At 47.9% G+C, this 21,754-nt stretch overlaps 1 protein-coding gene across 1 annotated transcript in view; it reads right to left on the bottom strand.

Moving 5' to 3' along the window:
- DNER (delta/notch like EGF repeat containing) overlaps positions 1-21,754 on the bottom strand; it is a 1,195,805-nt gene that overhangs the window by 407,740 nt on the left and 766,311 nt on the right. Inside the window, exon 7 of the mRNA XM_069213419.1 lies at positions 183-296. Within this exon, the coding sequence (XP_069069520.1) occupies positions 183-296 (114 nt within the window). The remainder of the gene's footprint in view (positions 1-182; positions 297-21,754) is intronic.

Here is a 21,754-nt window from a genome sequence, read left to right on the forward strand (position 1 = left end):
GTGTTAATTATTATTCTATACGCTGTACTGACTTTATTAACTTATGGGAAGTATGACATGTTGACTCAACAGGTCTGGAATTAAATGTTTGACTTTAAGTCGCCCATCGAATAGTGAATAGAGAACTCTGAACGATTAAAGTATAAAATGCATTTAATTTATTCGCATTTGTAACGTCATACCTTCTGGGCACTGGCATCTGAAACCTCCAAGGCTGGAAAAGCAGATACCATCATTTTCGCACGGCTGGGGATTACAGTGGTCGACCACAGACTCGCACGACTCTCCAGTGTAACCTATAAGAAATAACCACGTTTAGAAATTTCATTACAAAAATTATCCCCTTCAGGAGCAAAAGCCAGCATTTCTCGGCTATAGGCCAAAGACGATCACAGAGCTGAGAAAAGCACTTGCAATCGAAACCTAAGTAGAAAAAATCTATTTAGCAGCAGCGTTGCTGGAGTGGCGGGAAGGCGCTGTCACCACATGGCATTGTGACAGACAGCACAATATACATTAAAAGGAACACATTTTGAATGGCAGGTCTGCAATCTTGTGGAGAAGCTCGAATGAGACTGGTGTTATTGCAGTTTGAGTGCTTTCTCGTGTCTGCTGTAGCAGCAGTGTGGTAGTCTTGAAATTCAGCGCGACTGCAACATAACAAGAACCTAAACAGTTTATATATGCAGGGAAACAGATAAATAAAAGATACGAAATACCACAATGACTCAGATTTGTTGAGATGGCGCCTGCCAACTTTTTACAGCTAGGTCCATAGCCCTAAATAGATTTTCTGGACTATTTTATACTTGTTTATTTTTCTGTTCGTGGTTTTGCTTTCTCTTCAGCACACAACACCTTACAGTGTAATCCATCATATCCACCTAGACATCTACCTACATTTGTACCAAGGGCATGCCTTTTAATTGTGCAGCAGGTGCAGTGGCACCGGGAACCGTAGGCCCAGGAGGCCTACTGATTGTTTCTGAATTTGACTATCCAACTCTCCGGTGGCCTATTTTAAGGCTTGCACCACTGTTCACTGATATGTGCTGCCATTGTTCTTAAAAACATTACTAGTTTCATGGAATCACGCTACACTGCATCCCAAAGTAGGAGGGGACGCCACGATTTAACAAGTCCCTTCCAGCTCCGAATTTCTATAATTATTTGTTTATCACTTCTATATATTTTTAAAAGTTACCATTCTCAAAATCCTCTTAGTAACACTTTCCTAAATGACAGGTTTTACTCTCCTTGTGGTATGACAACTGTGTAAAGTTAAGCAGCCTGTTGGTATTTAGGGAAAATATCAAAAATGGCAATTACAGTGAGTAATTTAAGTATAATCTAACTGCAATGGATTTTGGGGCCTGTATACAGAAGTCCAATTAGATTATTGAGCCAAGTGAATCAAAAGACATAGGCCCTCATTATGACCCGGCAGTCACCAGTAATATGATGGAAAGTACTGCCAACAGGCTGGTGGTACTTTCCACCGTATTATGACATTGGCCTTTTGGCTGAAGCCATACCGCCAATGTACCACACTGACCGCCACGGTCGGTAACGGCTGCCGGGCTGGAGACATCAATCTCCAGCCTGGCGGCCGTAACTGTACCCTCTGCGGGATAATGACCTCACCTACCTCCATGGTTTTCGTGGCTTCCTTACTGCCACAAAAACCATGGCAGTAGGCACTGTCAGTGACAGGGAATCCTTTCCCTGTCACTGACAGAGGTCCCCCCTACCCCCACCCCCCTCTGCAGATTCCCCCCACCACCCCTTCCTCTCCAACCCCCCTCTTCATTCACGTCCCTCCCTTCACACACGCACACACGCATACACACACCCATTCCCACATTCATCCACATGTGCATACATCCATTCACACACACATCCGCACATGGTTTCATATATACAGGCAGACGCGCATTCACAGAACACAACACACACGCACTCACACATCCATACATACACACACATACAACACGGAACATACACCCGCATACACACACACACATTCTCACACACACAGACACACAACACCCCCCCAACCCCCTCCCCTGTCGGAGCACCCACTTCCCTTTGTTTAGGGGGTCCTCTGGCAGGAGTCGGGATGGGGCGTTGCTGCCAGCAGCAGCGTCCACCAGCAGAACACCGCCAGGCTGTATTATTTCTCATAATACGGCTGGTAGTGGTCTACTGGTGTGGCGCTGCTGCTGGCTGCAGCACCACCTTACCGCCATCCGCCGGCATGGCCACAGCCAGATTTCCGCCATCCTTCTGCCAGAAATCCGGCTGTGGTCATGATACGGGGGACGTCTGGTTGCTGCAGCGACAGTCTTTTGGCGGCCGTCACATCGGTGGTAGGCAGTTTTTACTGCCAATTTCATAATGAGGGCCATAATGTTAAAATCCTCTATACACACTGTCAACATCTTATTTGACACTAATCATACACATGTGGTGAGTGTCTCCACCTACCATGCAACAAAAAAGCTATGTGCATCCACTAGAGATGTTGATTTGTCCTATACCTGCGGGTATTTCCCCATGATGATCCCCATGGAACAGGAGCTATGTCACACACCTGGTAAATTAACCCCCATAGGTTGCTGATCTTACTGAGTGCAGGAAATATAATTGCCGGATCCGGGCACGCATGATCATTCCCTTGATCTGGCTGCTGTGGTTTGCTCGATGCACCACTAACTTCACTATTTTGTGGCATTGAAATGGCATGGTCCTACATTAAGGCCAACACAGGGTACTCCCTGCTTTATGGCACTGCTAGAGGTGGCCATGAAAGAGTGAGTCGCTGCAACAAATGGCATCCAAAAGTCCTTATTCTGAACAGAGCGGCGCCTGAGTCTCTGGTCATTCTCATAGAGGATCTGGGCATAAAAGCAATCACAGAAAAGGTATACTTTTCTTATTCACAGAAAAGGTATATTTCATGCTTAGGACTAGGTCAGTACATTGCAGACATCGGAGGTGTTTTCCAAGTCAGAAATTTCCCAAAGTTTATGCCAGAGAAAACTATGTTTTTCCCATTTGTTATGCTAATATCTTTTGTTTACCCAAAGCCAATCTATCAATTTATCCTCACACTGGGAATTGTAAACGGTAAAGGCTATCATAAATGTGCATTTACCATATTATTTTGAATTCGTTTTCTTCAAAACATTTTTCTATGAGAAAAACACGTTTCTTTTCACTTTTTTACATAATTGAACTGGTAATTAGTAAACTTTTCTACATGTTCTAGAAAACATCTATTTTTTTTAAATTTAGTCATATGTGTAGAATTACATTATGTTTAGAATGATGCTTGTATCTGTCCACAGAGTTCTACCATTTGTAGGTATACCGGCATTTCAACCCCAGTGTCGCAATGATAGATGAAGTTGTTTATCAGGCACATTTTCTGCACCCTTATATTCAGCCACTTTCTGACAAATTCCAAAATCATCATTTTGTTATCCAGGATCTGCCAATACTAAGCACAGCTTTCATTTTTTTGTGCATTCAAGTCACATTCATGTGTGCAAATAGATTATGAATAGGAACCTCAGAATCCATGCCCATATCGCTGTCATCGTGAAACAGAGTGCAGGGGAGTTTTCATAACTTTCCTACTCTATGTAAAAAAGATATAATTGAGTCTATCATGTTTTGCAATAAAGAAACAAACACATGTAACATGAGAAAATCCCCTTTGCCAGTATTAAGTTGATATGCAATTTATTCTTGACCTCCAACCATGAGCATTATTCATCAACTGGCAAACAGAGTGACAGACCATTCCTTTGTTAAGGAATCCAACATTGTCTACATATTGGGAGCCATGCCCGAGACAAAAGAACCCTCATTGAAAATAACGACTATTGTCTTTGAGGACCAGTGAAGTGCTTGACTTAGGGTCTTGTTACAAGTATGGCGGTCCAAGGACCGCAGTGGCGGTCAGACCGGCGCATTTCAGGCGATCCGACTGCTACATTACGACCCTGGAAGCCTGACCTCCAAGGGAGCGCCGGGCTGACGGCGGTAGGACTCATGGTCAGCCTCGGCGGCACTGAACTCAGTGCTGCCTTGCTGATCATGACTCCTATTTCTGTCAGCCTTTCCTTGGTGGTTGAAATACAGTGCTGGGGGCCACAGGGGGGCCTGCACTGCCCATGCCTGGGCCTTGGGCTGTGCAGCCCCCGCCCAGCACCCTCGGAAAGCGCACGGTCTGCTTTGCAGATCGTGCGCATTCCGAGGGTGCTGTTGTGCTACGGTATTGGTCTCCGCTCCCTTAAGGGAGGCAAGACTAATACTGTACCGTTGTTCCCGCTGGGCTGACCGGCAGGAACGTCGTATTATGATGTTTCTGCCAGTCAGCTCAGTGGGAACATCATATTACGGTCGGTGGTGAGGCAGCCGGGTTGACGGCTGCCTCATTCCCACAAGTTAGGAGGTCGGCTTTTCCAACCACCAAACTCATTATGAGCCCCTTAGTGTTTAAGATAAGACTCATGCCTTAGACAGTGTGTCCAGCCTTTGAAGTCTGTGACCTGGGATAATATGAAAGCTTGAAGCATGCATTTTCTCATAAGATGCTGTACTATTAGAATACAAGAGGTCATGTAACTCACACCTAATGAATGATAAAGTTGTGGATCTGGACTTGAGCAGATAGTGTTCTGAAAGCCAAGACAGAGTGCAGAGCATTTGACAGCTGCTCCTGCCCCATACACAGAATGGTACTAATGTAGCGGGGTACAGTCAATTGATTTGTACTGATTTCTCCAGGATAATCGGGTGGCCAAAGTACAAGAGCATCTTCAGAGTGGGGGGGACATGGCCAGGGCAGATGGTGTAGGGAGTGTACCTAGGAGCTTCCTACCGCAAGCCCCATCTAGTGACATCCTATCACCCTAGTAAAGCCACGGGGACACCCACACAGTGTACGGCTCTCCTCTCACCCAGGGAGTGCTCTGTGCTTCAGCTGATGAGCTGAGGCATGGCAGAGACTCCGTCAGCTGTGCCCAGCTTCCCGGAGGCTGAGTTTGCAAGATGGTGGAAGCAGATTGTATGGTGAATATGGAGACAGTCACTGTGCTGACTTGTCAGAACCTTCCTGGGGCACACAGGAGAGGTGCTGCAGGCCCATGCATCAAAGCGCAGAGCAGTGCAGTTCCAACGAGTGGCCAGTTAGAAGACGGATCTTGCGGATGAGGCGGAGCAACCCAGCACACTAAACCACTTCCCTGCTGAGCAGCCTGAAAGCCTACCCACTGCTGGAGACTGCTGAGGTGGCGTTGACCGGGGGGGGGGGGAGGGGGGTTGGGGCAGGCTCAGATTGCGCTGCTCTAGCAGGCTATGGAGTGCGGATGGAGAGATTGCTGGCCCACCATATTAACTGTGAGTAACAGAGGGGGTCCGTCCTGAGGCCTGGGGAAATATGCAGGGGGAGGCCTACTAGTGCAGACACAGCTGCTGGTGGCCCATCTGACCCCCACTCGCTCCCTAGGAGTCTTTTCTTCGCATTCCTGTGCTTGAAGAAGCTGCACCTGTGGACTAGCACACAGTCAATGGTTACAGCACTTATGGACTGCCTGGTGGAGACTGGACAAAAACAGAGTGAGTCTGCCCTCCCTCACGGCCCTTCATTTGAACACACTCTTTTGCTAATGGGTCGGTGCTGAGACATTGGTAACAGATGTGGAGATTTTGCTAGTGATATCAGGGCACTGCTGGAGGCGGAGTGTGGAATGCAACCCTGCAGGGGCCTGTGAGGTGGGGCCTGGCCCATGAGAGAGCATGCGACCTCCCTGAGGCATACTGAGACTGGGAGCCTTGAGAGCCAGAGACATGGTGCAGGAGGCCTGAGGCTGAAGGTGAAAAGGGGGACCGTCAGTGCTTTAGGTGCACTGCTCCCTCTCCAGGGGTTTAGAGTTGGAGTCTCACTGTACTGTACCCCTCCACTTAGGTCAATAGATTGCACAATAGAAATCTGCTATATTGACTCTTTCCTAGAGAGGACAACACTCATTCTGGGTCGACCATGGCTAGTTACAATGCCTCTGTGCCCTCATGCATGTTGTGATACCTCATGTCCTTCAACAGTCTGCTCCCACTGTGATGCCTTGGTGGTGGGCTTGCCCCTGAGTCATTTTTGCTTCTACTGACGATTGACAAAGGCTCTGAGACCTGCGGGGGCTCACACTGTAGCACTCTGCAAACTGCTGGTGCCAGTACTCAATACCTAAATCTATGCCAGAATCTCATGTGATTGCTCTCCCACACCCCTGGAACAATGGGGAGGACATCTTGGAGGAAGGAGGAGACACTGGAGGTTTAGTCACAGGAGACCATAAAGCAGTCTTGCCTGGTCAAGGAGAGACTGCTTCACAGATGCCCATGGGAGGCTCTACTCTCACTGATATCCTAAAGGCTATAACAGACACCAGAGACGTGCTGAAAACAAAGATAGACACTTTGGTGGCCGATATGAATGACGATTACAGCCGGGTGGCAGAACGCATCACAACAGCAGAGAGAGAGAACTGGCTGAAATCCCCCCAACTATGGTGACCCTGAAGGAATGACTCACGTCCCTAGAGGCCATGGTTTGAACAGTTGAACTCAGAGCGGAAGATGCCAAGAACAGATCACACAGAAATAACATCAGGGTGATTGGACTATCTAAACATGTAGAGGGGGACCACATGTTGGACTATCTTGAACCCTGAATCAAACAAGAAGTGGTAACGGGGGGACTTTCTCCCTTTTGCGCCCTGGAGACTACGCACCAGTTCCCAGCATGACCTTTGCTGCCGGGGGAACCACTGCACCTGGTGGTGGCTGATTGTTTCATTATAAAGACCGGGACCATATCTTTCACCAGGCTGAAAGGTAAAAGTCAGAGTTGAAGACAGTAAAGTTACGGTGTTACAAAACGTCACCGAGGAGGTCCAGAAACAACAGTTCACCTTTTTCTAAGCAAAGCTTTGCCTCCAGCAATTGGGGCTTTCTTATGCCATGATGCTTCCCACCAGGCTGCGAGTAATGACAACAGATGGAGAACCATTGTTTCAGACCCCGCAGGAGATATGGGAATGGCTGAATCAGCACTTGCCACCTGAGCCTAGCCAAAAGTCCCTGAGAAAGAAGAAGGACAGGCCCCAACCAAGACTGAGGGATCCTCAGCAAGGCGGCCACCTCCAGAGAAAAAGTCCAACAGGAACAGCATTGGGTTGTAGAAGTAGTGGCACCATTGAGTGGCAGTGAAGTAAGGCCCTATGACATGAAGTTTCCGGTGGTGACCCCTGGAACTGCTGATGAGCTTCTGTGACGTACTTGATTTGGTGATATTTTAAAGCTCTCTGTTTGTGATATCATTTTTCTGAGGGTGCTCTGAGGGAAGATGACCACGTATTCCCATATATTACGTGCTGCTGGGTGGAGGGTAGCCTGGCATAGGGTTTCCGAATAGTCACACCCCCTCTTTGACTAGTACGTGGGGGCTCACTCTCAAGAGTTTGAGTTTAGAGTGGGAGCTTGGATGAGGGGTTGGTGTCTACTAGTCCTGGGGACTGGACGTTGGGTTGAGTGTTGTTTGTTTTATTTGCTTGAATGTTGGGATTTCCTAAGTTGTGCACCATTGGTGCAACAGTGTCTCTTGAAGTCCCGGTTGACCAGAGAGTGGATGCAACTAGTTGTATGCTGAAGTACCAGATGGTAGCCCCCAGGAATGGCACATTCCTGTCCTGGGCTATTAGAGGAATGAATAATATGACTAAGTGGTTTAAGGTATTTTCGTTCTTCAATAGGCGGGGGTCGCCATTGTGCTATTGCAGGAGACACACCTAACAGCTAAGGAAGGAATGGCACTGCAAAGGAGATGGAGGGGTCAAGCATACTACACCACCTATTCAGCTCATACACAAGGGGTCCTTATCTCAGTGAGGCTTGGGCTCCCCTTCCAGAAAACCGGGGAACTGATTAACCCAGTGAGCGGATTTGTAGTAGAGACTGGGCGACTGGCTGGCCAGAACATAGCGGTGGTTAACATCTATTTCCCAACTGTGGAGCAAGGGGTGTTTCTGGAGATATTGTCCAGGGCCTTAGCTCTCTACCTGATACACTTGGTCATTACGGGGGGAGACTATATCTGTGTCGCTGATCCTACCCTGGAACAATCCCACCCCCCCATTGAGGGGCTCCCCAGTTATTAGGATAGCTAGGTTGTTCACAGGATGGCAGACTAGAAGGGGACTGGTTGATACTTGGCATCTCATACACCCACTGACTACTTCTTTTTAGACCTTCATGAGCTTCTTGTACATTTAGATGCATTTCTTTGCGCCCCGGATGTAGATAGTTTGGTTCATGAGTTTGAGTATCATGCTAGAACCATCTCAGACCAAAACCTGGTACTCCTCCATTTGGTCTGGGAACTAACGCGGCTCTGTATACCTACGTCGAGACTGAAGCCAAAATCTTTAAAAGATCCTGTCTTTCAAGACATTATCAGAGATAGTAACCAGCAGTATTTTGAAGATAATACTGGTGTGGCGTCCTCCTCATAGCTAGAAGGAGATGCTTTCAAAGAAGTGATCGGAGGAAGTGCATAGTAGAAACAGTGAGAATTAGAAGCACTTTGTTGGATGACATGGTGGCATCGGAGACAGAATTGATGGTAATAGAGAAGAGTAGACTGGGCATCCAGATGTCCAACAGGTCTTGTTGGATTCCAAGAGGCGCTTGGCAGGACAGGTTGAAAAGCGTTGTGCTTTGATTACAGGGAATTCATGATACGAACACATGCGGAACAGGACCAAACTGGTTCACTCTTAGATTGGCTACGTAATCCCACTAAATAAGGGTCAGTTAGTATGGAACTTGAAACAGCCCAAAGACCTCAGCTCTTTCGACATGTGGACATTAACCACCATGTCAGAGAGTTTTACTCTTGTCTCCATGCAAGCACGTCCGCACATGCTGGAAGTGCCATAACAAAATTTCTGGCCTTATTACACTTACCAGGCCTCATGCTTGAGGAGGCTGAGGAGTTGGGGGCGATATCACACTCCAGGAAATATGAGTAGCACTGAAGGGTATGCAAGAAGGAAAACACCTGGAACTGGTGAGTTCCCCATAGAGTTGTCGGCCACGTATCTTGATCTATTGGCCCTCAAGTTGGTGGATCTGGTAAGACCTCCACATGATTACGCAGCATAAAGGCCATTATCGATGTTTAACATTGATTACAAAATCCTTAGCTGAGTCTTGGCAATCAGGCTCTTACCCTACTTGATGAAAATCATACACTCAGATGAGGCAGGTTTTATACCTGGCCATACCACAGCAACTATAATCCAGAGAATGTTGACAGTATTAGGCAGATACATATGGATGGGAGAACACAGAAATATTGCAGTAGACACTGAAAAGACTTTTGACAGCATGGAGTGGGATTTTCTCTATAAAGTAATGGAGTGCCTGAAGCTGGTAAATAGTTTTATAGCTTCGACTAAGCTGATATAAAGGAACCCACAGCCAGGGTCAAAACTGGCAGAATTATCTCTGAGAAATACGAAGTGGGCTCGGGGACCAGTCCCTTTCTCTTTGCGTTAGCAATGGAGCCACTGGCCAGTAATGCCAGGTCTGGAGCCCATTACTGGGGGTGAACTATCGGCCAACAGCACCATCACATCGCCTTATATGCAGATGATTTGCTAATATTCCTTCAGGTTATTGCAATTGTCCTTAAGGGTGCAAGGTGACTGCTAAGAAATTTTGGCTCAATTTTCTGGCCTGAACGTCTACCCTGCAGAAATCATGACTATTCACTACACTTGCGTATCGCGGGCCCCCTGCAGATTTGGAACTGCTGCAATAGGAATCCCGATGTTTGCAATATCTGAGAGTTAAAGTTTTCCAAGGCCAAGCTGATTTGTTAGACAACAATGTCAGACAGTCAATTCGGGTACTTAAGTTGGGTACTGATTTCTGGAGGGTACTCCCCTGTATGTGGCAGGACATATAGCTCTTCTTAAAATGGTATCACTTCCTCAGCTCCTGTATTTTTTTGGGACCCTTCCTGTATGGATTACAAAAGCGTTGTCCCAGGAGCTAGACTCAATCATTATTGCTTTCATCTGGAGTTTGGGGTCACAGAAGAGTAGCTCTGATGACCCCGCAATGCCCTCTGGATGAGGGAGAGTTGGCAGTCTAGGACTTCGAGACATATTATATAGCAGCACAGCTCCAATAGCTCACCCAGTGATAGCTGGTAGGTCGACCCTGGGGCATGAGATGGGTCAGTCTGTACCTGAGCTCTGGCAACTGTTCAGAGTACATTTGTCAAAAGCCCGTCCAGTGAATTCCAAGTGCTGAGTCACTGCCAGGCCAGGTCCTTACAGAGATGCAGACACACATTCCATATTCATTCAACATGCCGGATGGGGGAAACTTGAGACCCTGGCGGATTGGATGGCTGCGGGTGTGACACGAGAGGGAGACGAAGGGCCCTTCCCATTTGAGGATTTTTGCTTGGGATTTGACTTACCTCGAGGGCACTTTCTGCTCCATAGAGCAGTGATGGCTACAGTTCGGAAACTTTGTGGTATGGGAATGTCAGTACCCCCTCCCCACAAGTGTTGCCAATACAAAGTTACGTCCTTGGGAACCTTTAAAGCAGTTTTCTGTTGATATAAGATAATCAGGGAAGATATGATGCAGCTGCTAGACTCCTTATGGACCAGATGGGAGGAGGATTTGGGAGTGCCAATAACAGAGGGTGACTAGGCAATTTTGTTAGAATTGTCCCCCAAAATATCTTGGAATTCCTAATTTAAATTGATCAGTTTGTATGTTCCTACACAGGGCATACCTCACCCAAAAGTGAGGAAAAATATATTTTGACACAGCTGATGCAGCATGCCCGAGATGTGGGGTGGTTGAATTGAAATTCTTCCATATACTATGGACGTGCCCGTCTCTGGCGGTCTGTTGGGAAGAGATCGCACACACTTGCTTACATCACACTGCAGGAGGTTCTGTGTTCTTCGGGCAATGCTTACTGAGTTGGTTCCCACATACCACCAAAACTAAGGTTACCAGCAGGTGCCACGACTAGGCCTTTATATTAGAGAAGAGGGAAATTACCAGAAATTGCTAAGCTACTAGGGGTCCTCAGTTGGCGGTTTGGCACAAAGAACTTGAAAAATGGGTTGGTTATGAAAGTGGTGTGTTGCAACAAGAGTCACACAGGGGATGTGGTTAAATGAAGGTCACTGGGGCCTGGGAGGCAGTTGAAAAGACCCAGAACCACCCTCATGAGTGGCGTCTCCTGGCGGCCAGTTGGCCCAGGCCATTAATTAGATGTTCTGATGAGTTTCCGTCCCCACTACCTCGCGGCACTGACTATGGTTGCACCCTGCCCTTGGGTGGCGAGATGGGACAGATAATTATGGGACACTGGATTTGCCTTGCAGGTTTGAGGGTGTGACTCGGGAAGGTAGGTGGAATGACCTGGTTGGGAACTGAGGGAGGTTGTTTTCGGAGCTCTACAGTTGTTGTATGGCCTCATGTATCTCAACGTAACTGCTGGATTTGGGGTGGCCTCACCTATGATTGTAGGTGACTGAGTCACTCCCACACCTGTTGGCAGCTATCGACCCCGCCCTCCCAGCTCTCTAGCAGCACCTCACCCAAACCCAAAAGGTAAAGGTGATTTGTGGCAGTCTAGCGTGTGGAACTCTGAAGACCCTCAGGGAAATCATGGTGAATAAGCCTTACTGTTTTCTCTCCAAGATACAGGTCTCTCACACACACACAGGCAAGAAAAGAGATACAGAATAGTTTTCAATACATTTCGTGAAAAGACTGAAATGTACGATAAACTGCATGAGATGAAATGATAAGGATAATGAGGAATTACAAAATCAGTATTGCAAAGATCAAAGGTGTAAAGGTAAACAACCCCAAAATATAGCAATAAACATGTATATATAATAATTATCTAAAGCATACTCTCTAGCCTCTAGTGAGAGCATGGCGGTGTAAGCCAAATCTGTCCATGCAGTGTCCATGAGAAGCACCCCCCCGTTATCTTAGTACAAGGTCGAGCCTCCATCTCCAGATCAGAGACACAAAGGCTGAGGTTGGCTGCAAACTGACATGCAGTGTAGGGGAAAATCCTGGCTAGTGCCCCCTCTAACCCCCTTCGTCCTACATGGTGTTTATATAATGGATATGTTTTGTTCTTGCAAAATAAGCCTGATGCGGGTATGTACCTAAGCATTAGAATATTTGCACAGTCTTGTGGCAGCAATACCAAAATATTATCCGATGCTCTCCGCATTCTGTTCTTATCAATGCAGGGCAAAAGACACAATGAAAATATGTCATGCATAACTCTGATGGTGATGCTCTCGCAGATTTGCAACTGATTATGAAAATAAAAACATTACCACTAAAACAAGCTGTGCTCAAATGAATAAAATCGAATAAATGAAAACAGAGCATTTTATTTGGGCGCAAGCCTAAGCAAAGCCAAATAATTTGGTGCTCGGCTCGAGAACAACCCTATTAGAGTGTTTCTGCATCACAAAGATGGGCTTCCAGCTCTTCCTATAATGGATTCAATAGATCATCAAGATTTCATAATTTGTCATTCAAAGCAGTTAGTGTGAGTTTCAAGCCGCTATGCTTTTATGTGACAGCTCTTTAAAAAAAGTCTTATTCCTGTTTTTATCTGTTTTAAATTAGGCACTTGAGAGCCTGAATTTGGGGAAATTGTTTTTACTTGTTTTAAATTATGGACAGGGGAGCCTGAGCTTTGGGAAACTGCTGAACCGTTGTACTTGTTGAAGATGCATTTGCTTAATTCGATCCTTTTTAATCAATCCTCTTCCAGGAGGCCTTTTAGAGAGGCCATATTTTTCATGTTTAGTGCTCTAGTCTTTTGTTTTGGGCCTCACTTTATTTAAGCAGGAGAATGCATTGGACGCACAGCGAATACGCACAGTGGGCACGCCGCCAACACGCCGAAGGTGTGCCAAAGTCAGGACCGTCTGCGCCTGTCCACGACCGTACGTAACCAGCCCCAGTCATGCTGGACGTTTTCCTCGAGGTATGACTGATTCATTTTTATTGCAGTTCAAAGATAAGGTGAATAGGTGTGATTTGACCATCTCCTGAGTCACTGGAGGGCCTGTAGTAAATGCAGAGAAAACTTTGGGATACCTTTTTTTGAAAGGATAATTCTCCTCATCATCTAGAGTAAACAAGACCTCGTTAGACTTATTAATGCAAGCTCACTTAGTAAACACTCACAAGAGATTTATGATATGCTCAGTGAGTCGCAGCTGGAATGTTTGCTTATTTCGGAATCATGGCTAAATGATTGTTTCAACTCTGACATTGGCAAGCAGTAACCCCTCGCTACTTGATCATTAGAAAGGATACGTTCAATTGGCGAAGGGGAGAGCTCACGATTATACTCCTGGATGTGTATCAATGCCAGGTTTTTGAATCAGAGACTTTATTGAGTGTAGAATGTCTTGGATTCTGTATTAGGCTTAGTCCTTTCACTTCCTTTGCTGGCAGTCTACTTTATTGCCCTCCTGGGCATTGTGGTAGCTTTCTAACTACCTTTGGGGCTGCTATTGCTTCACCCAGCTGAATTATACAAACTTTACTGTACTTGGTGATTTTAATTTCCATTTAGAAACTAATTTAAGTACAGAGGTGTCTAATTGTATTGATACTCTAGGTTCTCTTGGCCTTTGATAATTGGTTACTACACTAACTCACAACATCAGCCACATGATGGATGGCGTCTTTACAAATAGCATTAATTAGCTACAGACCCACTGATTAAACAGATCTGGTCAGATCATTATTTAATTCCATTCAAAGTAGAATTTGAAATTTCAAATGGTATTTTTAAGTCTCTCCCTAATGTAGTGTGCCGATGGACTAAACTGCTTTCCAACCCCAATTTAACATTTGAGTTTTCCATGAATCCCGAAGTCCAGGGGGAAATGTTACAGAAAAGGAACTCACTTTCAATACATGGGTTTCTTAAGTTATTATTAAACTGGCCCCTTTAGTACCTGTAAAACAGAACATGAGGTCCAAGCTATCAGCCTCCTGGTACTTGCCGTGCTTAGTTGAGTTACATCATAATTGTAAGCATCTAGAACGGAAATGGAGAAAGCTTATCTGACTGAGGATTTAACTGCATTCAAAAAAGCTCTGAAAACGTATCATATTAAGAATGTTAAAAGACTATGGACCTCATTATGACTTTGGAGGTCTCAAACCGAGTCCGCCAAAGCCACTGGCACCAGAAGACCACCAGTGCTGGCGGTCTTCCGCCCACCAAAATATGGATACTGCAGGATTTCTGCCACATTTAGGGTGGAAATCCGTCAGTAGCCATGCTGGCGGACGAGGCGCCTGGGCGGTGCTACCATCTGCACCGCCCCGGGAGTAGGACGCCGGCAGCCGTATTTTGACCAAACAGATGGCCTGGCGGTGTCCTGCTGGTGGGACGCTGCTGGCGGTAGCAGATCCCCTTCCCGTTTCCTGCTGAATGACCACCTCACTGGACAAGGTAAGTCGGGCATCCAACAGGGGAGGGGAGTGTTGTGTGTGAATGTAGGGTGTGTGCGTGTGTGTATGAATGTGTGTGTTCATGGGTGTATGGGTCTGTGAGTGTTGTGTTGTATGCTTGGTGGTATGCATGTGAGTGAATGCGTGTATGAATGTTACAGTGAGCACACGTCTGCATGTCAGTGTGTATGCGTGTGAGTATCTGTGAGTGAATGCGTGTACGGATGAGTGTGAATGAATGCGTGTATGGAAGTGGTGGTGCATGGGTGCATGCTTGGTGCATGTGGGTGCGTGTGCATGATTGCGGGGAGGGTGGCGGAGGGTTGAGGGGGTGCTGTGATTTTAAGGGGGGAGGAGGTAGGGGGCTCTGTGATGCTAGGTGTGCCGGGGGCGTTGTGATTGTAGGGGAGGTGGGGTGCTGTGATTCTATGGGGGATGGTGGTGAGGGGATTAGTCAATTGCTGGGGGTTGGGGGAGCATTCTACCAGTGACAGGGAAGGAATTCCCTGTCACGGGTAGCCTTACCAGCATGGTTTTTGTGGCAGTGGTACCGCCGCAGAAACCATGGCAGTAGCCCTGCTCATTATACCGCTGGCGGTCATGTGTGGACCGCCGGGTTGGAGATGCACACATCCGGCCCGGCGGTTCATACCGCCATGGCGGTATGAGTGGTGATGTGACAGGTCTGTTGTGGCCAACCCGCCACACTCATAATGTGGCGGTATACACCACCAGCCTGTTGGCTGTGATACCACTACATTAACTCTGGCAGTCAAAAGACCACCAGGGTCAAAATGGGGGCCTATATTTTGCTTCACAGATCGATAACGCTCAAACCAACCAGAAGACTTTTTTTTAAATTGCTAATTAATTTTTGCAACCAGCTACAATTGGAAGAGAGATACCACTTTCACAATCCTTATGTAATAAAATCTCTGATTATTTTGAAGATTAAGACCCTCATAATGACCATGGCGGTAAACACCGATCTGCCAGCGGTGACGGTAACTACTGCCAACAGTCAGGCGGTCTGGTCCACCAAATTATGAACAACCTGAAAAACAGGCAGCCTGAAAAACACTCCCTGCCAGCAGAGGAGTGCCGACAACGACGGCAGAGGCCGCCAACAGACCACGGAAAGGCCCTACCCGCCCATCAAAAAATGAAGCACTAGACCGCCATTAGTTCCGGGGCGGGAACCACCGCCACACAAAGCCAGGCACAAACAAATCAAATAGAAGGAAACACTCACCGGAGGCTCACACAACACGCCAAAGCAGACATGGATAGATAGTTGCAAATCATGCCAGTCCTGCTCCTTGCCATATACCTCACGACCGGGACCGCCGACGAAGACGACAACAGTAAGTACCGCAACCTACTAAACAAGGGAAGAAAGGGCACAGTTACATACCCACCCACTCCACCCACCCCGCAAAACACCCACAACCCCTCACAACAGCACAAGCAAGAGGTACTTACCCGGCACAAGGCCAAGAAAACATGCCCAAAGTGGTGGTGGGGACTTACAACTGGTTTTATGTTTGGGAGGTGACGGGGGCTTGGGTCTGGTCTTTGAAGCTGGTGGAGCGGCCTTGGACTGGGGTGCGGCAGACGTATCTGGGCCAGCATGGGGTCTCTTGCTCACAGGGGAGGTTGCACAGGAATGGGAAGGGAGGCCAGGGGCGGGATATGACGTGGGAGGAGTGGACAGGGCAAGGAGGTGGGAACGTTTCGGGATGAGACAGGGTGGGCCAGTGGGTGCGAATAGGTCTACACGGGATAGAAAAGGTTTTTTAGGGGCAATTGGGGTGGACCAGGTGGAAGGCGTGGAAGAGGAGGTAGAGGGAGTTGTCGTGACAGGTGTAGGTGTGTGTGACATGGGTGCAGGTGACTGTACAGTATGCTGAGATGTGGTGGATGTGTGTTGGGTGGGTGTTTTGGAATGTTTGAGTGTTTTGGGAGGAGGGTGGTGGACACAGTGGGACAACACAGGCTGACAGTGTATCTGCAGGTTTGGTGAGTATCCTGCATGTGTCAACCAAAGTCGTTGTGGTGAGTGCAGGTGTGGTGTCTGGGGTGCATGAATGGATGTCTGATTTTGTGGTGACTGCCAGAATGGAGTCAGCAACAGTAAATGAGGGTGCAGTGCCTGTGAGTGTGCATGTAGAGGTGACAGACAGGGAGGCTGAAAGATGTGGACACACTGTGGGAAGTGGATGTTGGTGTGTGTGCCTTTGTATGTTGGCTGTGTGTATGCCTGTGGTGGGAAGTGTGGTGTTTTTCAGTGTGCTTCTTGTGTGTTGAGGTGTGTGCATGGCTGTCAGAATGTGTGCTTGGGACGGGTGAAGGGAGTGAGGTGCTGGGAGGGGTAGAGGTGGTTGGAGGGGGATGGAATGACCAGGGACACTGGCCGCCATAAAAGAGGAGGCCAGAGCCTGAAAAGATCTCTGTAGGCCAGACACAGCACCGTGAATGCCATCCAGGTAGTCATTGGTCTGCTGCACTTCTGATCCTAGCCCATGGAAGGCATTGAAAATGGTTGTCTGCCCTACAGAGATGGCCCTGAGGAGTTCAATAGCCTCCTCCATGAGGGCAGCAGAGATGACTAGAGCAGGGGATGAGGTGCCTGCGGCGAAGGAGATGCCCACCCTTCTGGGTGAGCGGGCACGGCAACTCGGTGTGGAGCAAATGGAAGGGCGGTGATGGTATGTGGGTGGTGGAAGATGACACAGAATGGGTGGACCCACTAGGGTTCACCACCACCAGGGAGCTCCCATCGGAGGAGGTATCAGAGTCCCTACCTCCAGTGGTAGCTGCCTCCCCCATGGTACTCCCCACGCCCTCCAACCCACTGGTCCCCTTGGCGTCACTTGACTCTGCCTCCATGGAACCGTGGGCTACTGCATCCCCACTCGCCGGTGCCACAGCTTCCTCACCAGATGATGCTGATGCACACAGACAATACAAGAAAACAGGCATGGGGAGACAAAACAGGAGAGAGACTTGTAAATAGCTGAATGGAGGTTCATAACTCATTCACACATACACCCACCCAGCAAATATTCCACCATGCGGAACCTACCGCTATACACATGGCTATGCCCCTGACTAGTGGCCACAACCCTGCTCTACAGCCATTTCCAACATCACAGAAGGACATGAAGTACTGCAGACCTGACATCAGTCAGAGTCCCTTCCAATAGACAGAATACATACTACAGCACACTGACACATCTATCAAGAAGGCATACAATGGCTTCTGTACTCACCCCCTTGCGTATGCTGTGCAGCTTTCAAGCGCCCATCCAGATCCGGACACGCCACTGCCAGAATGCGGCGCATTAGGGGGGTCAGGGCCCGACGGGCACCCCTTCCTCGTTGGGAGGACTTCCCCAGCTGGGCCTCGCAGGTCTTCCTCCCCCAGCGCCACAGGTCCTCCCACCACTTCCTGCAGTGGGTGCTCCGCCAGTAGTACACCCCCAGGGTCCGCACCACCCTGGCGATGGCATGCCAGAGTCACCTCTTCTGATGGGCGCTGACCTATATGGGACACACAGAAAAAGTAACACAAAGGTCAGACAATGGCCATTAGATACAGCTGGCTATACGCCCCCTATGGGACGGACACTCACAACAGCATACCATAACCTCACACACGCAGCATATCATGGATCCCACGACTGTACAGTGTCAAGCATGCACACATGTTTACAGCCATCTATCACCATTACACACATCCATGCCCCCGATTCCGCCTACTCACCTGTACCTCTGGTTGACCATAGAGCTTGGCGTACAGGGGTGTACAGGTACAAGTCCCTCGGTGGTGAAGGCTGGGGCCCTTTCCCCTGCCACTTGTGCCATTTCCAGGACCAGAGTCAGGACACAGTAGCACACTCAGTAGAGTACCTGCATGCACGTAATCCGGGAGTCAAGTGAAGTTTGGGTGACGAGATCGCGTGCGCTCTGCGGCGGTGTGCACCGTCAACGCCAGTGGCGATCATGATATGCTAATACTCCCCATTGACAACCATGTTAACCAATGAATGGTCGCACGGCGGTGAACACCGCCTTACGCTATTACGACAACCACTAGCGGTATGAGGTCACTTCCACTACAACATTTCTGGATTACAGGGTCAGACATTTTGGCCATTACTACGCAGTTATACATTTCTCATTTGCCCCATGCAGGCCCTAATGTCCCCAACCCCCATAGGCATGAACAAATATACATTTACTCACCACAACAGACTTGATGTATCACTGAGGACATGTCACTCCTGTTTAACATCCTACTATGCATATGTGTTATGGACTTGTATGCCAGCAGTGCTGAATATTTAACACGTTGGGCAGATGTATGTGTGTTCCTCACATATGTTCTCAACTCCTCCTAGGTACAGACCCATGTGGCGACGGAGGGGCCCATCGGTGTACAGACCACTGGTTGATTTGGGGACCATGGTGGAGCGTCACATCGTTATCAATTACAGACTCAACCGTGCTACTATTCATGAACTTTGTGCATTACTGGATCAAGCACTGAGCCCGGCTAATTGGAATCTGCATGCCATCCCTACTGAAGTGCCAGTGCTCTTTGCACTCAGTTTCCTGGCCATGGGCTCATTTCAAGTGACAGTGGGGCATGGGTGCAGTTTTTTCACAGCCAATGTTTAGCATTATACTGTCCAGATTCCTGAATGCATTTGTATGACACCTGCAGTCCTATGTGAGGTTTCCCCAAAGTGCTGACCTCCCTGCCATCAAGTCAGACTTCTATGCCTTTGCCAACATTCCCCATGCAATAGGTGCCATCGATGGAACCCACATTGCTCTCATACCCCCAAAAGTAAGTAAACACGTGTACAGAAACAGGAAGAACTTTCACTCCATGAACATTCAATTGGTGTGTAGTGCAGACCAGTACATCTCACATGTGAATGCCATGTTCCCTGGATCAGGCCATGATTCCTTTGTGCTGAGGAACAGCAGTGTTCCAAACATGATGGAACACCTACAAGGGGACAGAGTGGGGCACTGCCCCTCCTTGTCCTGTCCGTCAGGGTGGCATGGGTGGTGGTGCCTGTTGGGGGGAATGGACATGTCTGTTACAATTGCATAATCGGATGGGGTGCACAGGCCTGGGCTGTTTTGTGCAGGTTTTCCACTTTTGGCCTAGCGGGGTGTGTGAAGTTGCCATTGCATTTTGCTTAGGATGTGGAGGTGCATTGTGGGTGGTGTACTGCCTTTGTGATTACTTGCACGGGTAGGTGGTTGTGCACAGGGGGAGGTATGTGGGCCTGTTGGTGGAACTGTAAGCATGCAGGGTGACTGGATGTTGTGATTGTGGCCTGGGTGTTGTAGTGGTCCTGGTGGATGCTGGAGGGATGGGGTGGTGCATGCATTACAGGAGTGATGGCTATGGGGTAATTGTAGACGACTTACCCAAGTCCATTCCTTCAGTAAGTCCAGTGAGGCCCTCAAGGTGCAGGATGACCAGTACCTTTTCCTCCCAGTCAGTGTAGTCAGTAGTGTTGGTGGAGGTCCTCCCTCAGTCTTCTGAACTGCAATGTTGTGCTGGGATGCCATGGACCTCACCTTCCCACGTAGGCCGTTCCTTCTCTTGCGGATGTCGTCCTTTGTGTGTGGATGGTGTCCCACTTCATTGCCCTTGTTGAAAATGCCATAACACCATCTTCCTGACGATGGGTGTGTGCTGGACCTGTGCCCTGGATAATTGTGGCTAGACCTTCAGTATCTTGTCCACCAGGGTCCTTAGCTCCCTTTCTGGAAGAGTGGGTGCCTGGGGGGTGCCATGGTGTGTGTTGTGAGTGGTGTGTTGTGTGGATCTAGGTGAAGGTGCTGTTGTGTGGTTGGGTGTGTGATTCGTCTGTTGTGGCGTTCAGTGTCTGCTCGTGGAGTTCTCAACCTCAGTTGTCCTATTGGTGATACAAAGAATTGTGGGGTGTGTCTGTGAGTGTTTTATAGTGTTGTAGATGTGTGTCAGGTGTGGGTTTCATAATTGCCAATGTGTGCAATTCTTACTGTTGGGTCAAATTGCTGGCCGTGGCAGTCTGTACCGTCAATGGTCGTTCGACTTCCACTGACCGTCTGGGTGATTTGTGCATCATTATTTGGAGGGCCGGGAGTTTGTGTGCTCGGTGGTGGCGGGTGGGGTGTCCTGCATTTTTGCCGACAAGGTCCTGGCGGTGACTGGTGGCTGGGAAATTTGTGACGGATTCTGATTTTTGCATCTTTATATGGAGGATTTCTGTTCCACGCCAATGGCGGGATTCTGTGCAGCATCGCCACAGCAGGTAACAGTGTTTACCGCCATGAACATAATGACCCCCTAAATAAGATTAATTAAATCAGCCTTTGTTAATTCGTCACCCCCTGTGAATGTCTCAAGTAGGGATACCTTACATTCACGTCCCTCCCTGCAATCTTTTCAAGAAATCACCCCCACTCAATCATGCCAAATAATTCTGTCTTGTAATTCAGGATCTTCCTTGGAACCTTGCCCCCCTCGCATTCTTCACAAAGTGGTAGATTCTATTCACCCACTTATTAATGATATTTTGAATTCTTCTTTGTCATTAGCTATAGTTCCAGATGATTGGAAATTTGCAATAGTAAAGCCTCTTCCTAAAAAAACAATTAAATGATCTTACAACATTGTCTAATCTTTGGCCCATTTCCCTACTACCAGTTTTAAGTAAAATGTTCGGAAAATTGGTCAACTCACAAATTCTTACTTTTTTAGAGGAAGCTCATATTTTGAGCCCAAAACAAACAGGCTTTAGACCTAAACATTCTATTGAGACCACATTGCTAGCCGTATCTGACATGCTCAAATGACATTGGATGAGGGTAAAAGCGCAGTACTGATCTTATTAGATTTATCCACAACATTTGATACCATCTCACATGACATACTGCTACAATGAGCTCAGGATTGTGGTATAACTCACCTGGCTTGGATTAAATCACTCATCTCCAATCGAAGACAATCTGTAATGTTAGGATCTTTTTATTCCCCAGAAAAAAAGCAGTCAATTCAAGGGTGCCTCAGGGCTCCTCATCGAGCCCAGTGTTGTGTAATATTTACATGGCCCCCTTATTCACATTA

This window comes from Pleurodeles waltl, chromosome 11 (assembly GCF_031143425.1).
Source record: "Pleurodeles waltl isolate 20211129_DDA chromosome 11, aPleWal1.hap1.20221129, whole genome shotgun sequence".
NCBI lineage: Eukaryota > Metazoa > Chordata > Amphibia > Caudata > Salamandridae > Pleurodeles > Pleurodeles waltl.